The sequence below is a fragment of the Myotis brandtii genome, unplaced genomic scaffold (assembly GCF_000412655.1).
Source record: "Myotis brandtii unplaced genomic scaffold, ASM41265v1 scaffold2814, whole genome shotgun sequence".
NCBI classification, from domain to species: domain Eukaryota; kingdom Metazoa; phylum Chordata; class Mammalia; order Chiroptera; family Vespertilionidae; genus Myotis; species Myotis brandtii.
In genome coordinates this window covers 159,493-165,982 of record NW_005360738.1, presented here as the reverse complement: position 1 = coordinate 165,982, position 6,490 = coordinate 159,493, and the positions used below count along the sequence as shown (strand labels likewise).

Here is a 6,490-nt window from a genome sequence, read left to right as displayed (position 1 = left end):
GATGCCTCAAACAAACAGGTGACAAATGTTGGGAAAATCTCACCTGGAATTCAAATCTTAGCAAACACGGGGAACTACACTGTGGGAAAGCCTATATTCAGCACTCCCACCTTTCAGGACACGAGAGAACCCAAGTTGGGAGAACTGTCACTGTAGTAAGTGTGGGAAAACCTAATTTGTTTCTCCCCTGAAACGCCCCGCCACCGTGACGAATGCAGGAAAGCTTCTATCGAAAGCACTGGCCTCGCCCAGCATCTGAGAATCCAGAGGAGATAAACTTCACGCATGTGATGAGAGTGGGAGAGGTTCCAGGTGGCTCAACTCTGAGGAGGCACCAGACTGCCCGCATGGCTGCACGCTGTGGCAGTTTCATTAAGAATTCAGGAACAAAAAGATGCCGTGGGAATGAGCAAGAGAAGCTTGAAGGTCTTGTCCTCTGGACATGGCAATTTTTCCAAAGTCAACCCTCATATGGAGATGATCCTTTAGACCAGGGGTCCTCAAACTACGGCCCGCCGAAAACATTTATCCGGCCCGCTGGGTGTTTTTGCCGCCGCTGCCTGTTGCTGAATTTGTTCATAGTCTTTTTTTTAAACTATAGTCCGGCCCTCCAACGGTCTGAGGGACAGTGAACTGGCCCCCTGTTTAAAAAGTTTGAGGACCCCTACTTTATACAAACAGTCATAAAACTTCTCTGCAGCAGGCCAGATGCCTTGGGGTAATGGCTTAACCGCGTCTCTAGATGAGCAGCTGAATCCTTCTTTTCACCTCATAATCTTGTAACTGTTGACAAGTTACCGAATTCCTTTTAACTCAAAATTTTCTTCAATGAAATAAGGGTAATAACCACCCTACTATTCACCAGGGTATTACAGGATAAATGGGAACACGGGCAAGGAATTTAGAATAGATGCATTTCTGTGCTGGTTTAAAGTTGCAGAAGCTTTGCTTTTGGTACCAACTCCCTCTGCCCTCCTCACTTGTCAGTGGCCAGTCGAGAGGCCCCCAGAACTGCAGTCTCTGTCCACTCAGCCCAGGAAGGTGTCCACAAACAAAGCACACGTGGCAGGAAGGTTCCCGTTACAGGACTGCAGCTGTCGCCTCCGGATCTAGGTTCCCTCCCACGTGAACACATTGCTCACCTCTGATCCCACCTCTTGCCTCATTTCCTTCCACACCCCTCCTTCCTGTTGGAATCTCTGACTCCAGCCTCTTGCCTTGGGTGTACTTCCTGGCAGGACCTCGATGCAGATTACACCCTACTTGTCGGAGGGCCACCACTGCCTAGTCCCCTTTCACACAACCCTCCAGCTCTGTCCTCGGCTGCAGAGCAGCCTTGGTGTGCAGAACCACGACGCGGGGCTGAGGATGACTCTCTCCCCGAGCCCCCCCACACTGTGATCAGGGTTATTTCGTAAGAAGGTCCTTTTTTGTCCTCTCCCCACCGCTGGACTAACCTATTTATTTGCCTCCCCCAACTCTGCTCGTCTGGTCTGGCAGCCTAGCCTTTCAGAAAGCAGAGAGGCCAGACCACAGGCAGGACCGCACACTAGAGCACCAGAGGGAGGAAAGAGATGCTGCTGTCAGTCACTCACCCCACCCAGGATTTACTCTGTATTCAATGTTTCCCACATTTTGCTATTTCCTTAGCATTCCCTATGAACTTCAGTCCCTCACATTAACAGGCTTTCCCTCTTGTGAATTCTCCGATGTTGGCTGAGGTGCGAGCTCTGACTGAAGGCTCTCCCACACTCGCTGCACGCATAGGGTTTCTCTCCAGTGTGGACTCTCAGGTGTCGAATGAGGTGTGAGCTCACCCTGAAGGTTTTCCCACATTCACTGCACACATAGGGTTTCTCTCTGGTGTGGATTCTCTGATGCAGGATGAGGTGTGAGTTCAGGCTGAAGGCTCTTCCACATTCTTTGCATTCAAAGGGTCTCTCCCCAGAGTGGACTCTCTGGTGTCTAATGAGATCTGATCTCCCCCCAAAGCCTTTGCCACACTCGTTGCACTCATAGGGTCTCTCTCCAGTGTGGGTTTTCTGGTGTCTGGTAAGCTTTGAGCTGTGCCTGAAAGCTTTCCCACACTCACTACATTGATGGGTTTTCTCTCCGCTGAAAACTGCTGTCTGTTTAATAAGGTTTGAGTGCTTGAGAGATTTTCCACGTTGGGGAGTTTTTTCTCCAACATAAATTCTTTGATGCATAATAAAACCCGAATTCCACTGGAGACTTTGGTCATAGGTACTGTGTTTACAAGATCTGTGGTGTGTAAATTCATTTGGGTTCAGGTTTACACGTCTGTCACATCCATTGTTACTTATTATTTCATCTGAAAGTGTATTTTTGTGGGTGAGGATTTTGCTAAAACCTCCGTCCTGAGCAGACGATGGTCTCCGAGACCCCCCAGGCTCGTTTTCCTGTTGCTGCTCTATCTGGCCCGCAGACTTGGAGATGTCCCAAGGCGCAGCAGACTCCTCTGATGCAAACGTCGAAGGTCGTCCTGATACAATTCTCTGTGAGCCTGTGTTTCCATGAACGTCAAGACTTGACAGAGACACGTTGTTTTCACTCTCATGATCTAAAATGACAATAATGACAGAAGAGATTTGCTGAGCTGGAAGAAAATAAATTGTTCAGATACACCCAAGATAGTTACAAATTGGTACCTCATTTGGCCATTCCAAAAACATGGCCTTTCAAAAGAGAGGCATGAACCACACAGAAGAACAACTCAGTACAAGCCGGTCCTGTGTGCAGTGGTTGGCAGAGAGAGGAGACACCCATCAGGAGGAGCAGATGAAACAGAAAAGCCTGGGAAGAGGAGCTTCGCCAGCACGAACAGGAGGGGAAGACAAAGTAGGAACAAAGAACTCCGAGTGTGACTGAGGGACCCAGGGGGACTCTGGATCTAGGATACACGTCTATGGTTAGGCTTAGAGGAAAAAGGGGAGGCACCATCTTCCAAGAAAGCAGATGAGGATGCAGATGCGTGAGATAAGTAAAGTTATAAATGACTCCGGAGTGTGCGTACGCAAAGCTGAAAGCATCCGTCCGTCCGTCCATCCATCCATCCATCCACTTCTGGTTGGCAAAGAAAAGGACCACCTACAGCTAATGGGACAGTCTAAGAAGGGAGAGCCCCTGTCCCTCCGTCTACGGACACAACTTTACCGAAGTTCAGTGGGAGACAGGGTTCTGAAGAAGCCTGAAGGTCCTTGGTGTCCACTGGCTGGAGCTGGTCAGTAAATGCTGGTCCAGGAGATGGAACCTTTCTCCTGAATATTTCCTGTCCATGTCCAGGGACTGGAACCTGAGAAGAACAAAGTACATCTGGACTTAGGAGAGAGTCCCTGTTAGAATTAAACATCTCCCCAAACAAAGAAAACCTCATGTAGGAACACAAAACTGGGGAAGGAAGAATCAAGTCTGACTCAGCGGTGAGATATGACATATACCAAACAGAGAGCAAAGGAGACATAAATGCATCCTGAACTAGGAGCTCAGCTCTCCCACTGTGGGACGCCATCCGTTCTGGAGCCCTTAGCTCGCCCATCGTCTCTGTACCTGGAGCGCTGTCTCACCGCTGCCTCTCTCGTCTTCCAGCACTGTCACCACCTCCTCCCCGCTGCGCGGGCACTGCTCTCGCACCAGGGCCTGCAGCTCCGCAGGCAGGATGCTCAGAAGCTGCTCCAGCACCAGCAGCTCCAGCATCTGCTCCTTGCTGTGCGTCTCGGGCTGCAGCCACAGCCCGCAGAGCTCACGGAGCCGGTGCAGTGCCTGGCGGGGCCCAGGTGCATCGTGGTAGCTGAAATGCCTGAACAGTTGCCGGCACAGCTCCTGCTTGAGAAAATCACTTCTCCCCGAGCCAGCGTCCTGCCCCCAGACAAAATCTTCCTCCTCCACCTTCACTCTCAGGGGCCCTTCATCCTCCTGAGGATTCTGAGCTGCAGCTTTCTTGGATTCTGTCATCATCTTGGGATAGAATGAATGATCACAAAACCCACTTCTGCCTTGTGAAGGGTCTTTTAGTTTCAAGAGCTCTCCTGGAGAGTAAAAAAGAGTTACTATTATTGTCTAGAAAGACCACATTATGGAACTAGTCATTTTCTATTACACAAAGAGGTACTGGGCGTTTACTCTGTGAAAATACTGAAACGCCTGCGTTGGGAATACAACTGCTACATAATTCCTACCTCAACACAGTTTAACATCCAAACTTATAAGCAAGATCATTTAGGGAGCATTTGAAATCCTGCTCCTGGCATATGCCGTAAGTTTGCCTCAAGTAAACTCATAAAAAAAACACACCACCACCAAGGTAATTTAAATGAGAAGCATTTAAATATAAATACAACACAAGACTGAATGTTAACATGCCACATGCAATTAAATTATTTCTATGTGCCCTAGCCAGCTTGGCTCAGTGGATAGAGCGTCAGCCTGCGGACTGAAGGGTCCCAGGTTTGATTCTGGCCAAGGGCATATGCCCAGATTGTGGGCTCAATCCCCAGTAGGGGGTGTGCAGGAGGCAGCCAATCAATGATTTTCTCTCATCATTGATGTTTCTACCTCTCACTCCCTCTCTGAGATCAATAAAGATATATTTTTTAAAAAATTATTTCTAAGTTATACAGACAATAATAGAAGAGATTCAGAAAATTGCTTTTAAATGGCCAATTCCACATAGGAAAATGCTCTGTACTTCTCACTGGGTGACAACGGACCACCTGCAGCTATTGGGGCCGTTTGAGAAGAGAGTCCCTGTCCCTGCCCTCCAGTGACATGGCCTCACTGACGCCCAGTGGCAGAGGGGGCTCTGGGGGTGCGAGAGGGCACAGGAGTCAGCAACGGTCAGGGAAAGCCACTGAAAGCTAACTTCTGAAGAATGGAGGGGACTTGAAGGGGATGTGGGAGAGACAGGAAATGACAAGCAATGGAGAGGCTGACCAAGTGGTTAACAGCAGGGACACAGAGCTGGGAAAGCAAGTTCGATAGGTTTGTCCAAGGACATGACAGGAGCACAGGCCCTGCCCTGGAAGCCTCCGATGTCAGGTGCCTGGAACAGACTTTCTCCGTTAGGCACTGGGCAGCCAGTAACAGCTCGTGGGAAGAATGACCTCCCATCAGGGACTGTCTGCCTTCCTAGTTTCACAGTCTGTCCAGGTCTTGGACATTAAGTTCAATCATCTCACCAATAAAATAAAAGCCAGCAACATAACTTTCGTATCTGTCTTCTGTGAGTCTAGTGATTGAATATCACTTCCTCAAGACCTGTGAGCACGTGGGCATGGTCCGTCTGGTTTCTGAACTGAAAACCGTAATGACAGGAAATCAGAGGTGCAGCCTGGAGAGCACAATAGTTAAATGCAAACATCAGTGTTTCAGGTCTGTCCACTGAACATTCCATCAATGTAGCTCCTGACTGTCCCGCTGACAAGCACTTTATTAACTAGAGGCACGGTGCACGAAATTTGTGCACCGGTAGGGTCCCTAGGTCTGGGGGGCAATCAGGGCCAATCTGTGGGGGGACCGGTGGGGCAATCAGGGCCCTCGCTCGCCCCCCACCTCCAGTCGGGGCCTGCAGGCTGAGCTGCCCCCTGGTAGTCAGTGAGAGCCATAGCGACCAGTCCTTCTGCCGTTCCGTCGATTTGCACATTAGGGTTTTATTATGTAGGATGTTAACACCCCCAAAGCATTGGGCTAGGAGCAGTAGCACAGTGGTTCCCAGAGAAGCCTGCGTTTAGAGCTGGGCTCGCGGCCTGATTGTCACGTGGGAACTCTGTCAGAACAGATTCCTGGGCCCGGCTCCAGGGCTCAGGGATGCTGACTTGGTTACTATGAGGTGCACCTGGGAACCTGGATTCTGATGTATGGCTATAAAGAATTGAAGAAAAGCGTTTGAGTTTGCAAGAAATTTGAAAAGAGTTGAAGAGAAATGACATAAAACACATGGATGTAAAACACTTAAATAACATGAGACGCTGCGAGTGTTGAAAGCTTCAGTACTAAACACGCTGAACGATGGAGGCGCCGAATACCCGAACCCTGAGAGGCGGGGAGAGATGCCCGTCTGTGGACACGGGGTCGCCGCCATTTCCTAGAGGTGGGGAGGGGTTCCACATTTGTTCACTTATTGGATAAGAGTGGAAATGAGGGAAGTTTCCGATGCTTTGTGTTTTGAAAATTCTCTATTTAAGATGACAATGACATGTCCTTTGGAAAACCACTTCCACCCCATGTCATGAGATCGTCATGGAGAGGAGGTAGGAATGGAAGGACGGCGACGAGACCACAGAAAGGGCGAGGAAGACCAGCCTCGGGCCAACCCCGAGCCCAGAGACGAGGTCCCGGCTCACAGAACCTTGGAAAGTCTGCGCGTCGGACCCGAGGACGGACATGGGAGGGGTCAGACCTGCGCGGCTGAGACCGGCCCGGCCTGGTCCCTGGACGAGGTGATGCTTCCGGGGCGTCGAGTCACTCAGCGCGG

The 6,490-nt window shown here is 50.0% G+C and overlaps 1 protein-coding gene across 2 annotated transcripts in view; it reads right to left on the bottom strand.

Annotated features, from left to right (window-relative positions):
* Positions 1–606: 606 nt before the first annotated feature.
* The window catches only part of ZNF165 (zinc finger protein 165), a 7,388-nt gene continuing 1,504 nt past the window's right edge, over positions 607–6,490 (bottom strand). Inside the window, exons 1-4 of one of the 2 annotated variants that reach the window (XM_014541927.1) lie at positions 6,416–6,484; positions 3,568–4,046; positions 3,175–3,313; positions 607–2,581 (exon numbers count right to left, since the gene is read on the bottom strand). In XM_014541927.1, coding sequence (XP_014397413.1) covers positions 1,674–2,581; positions 3,175–3,313; positions 3,568–3,975 — 1,455 coding nt within the window. In that variant the 5' untranslated portion in view covers positions 3,976–4,046; positions 6,416–6,484 and the 3' untranslated portion in view covers positions 607–1,673. Of the gene's footprint in view, positions 2,582–3,174; positions 3,314–3,567; positions 4,047–6,415; positions 6,485–6,490 lie in introns of those variants that run through there. The other variant, XM_005869007.2, reaches the window with a different exon arrangement.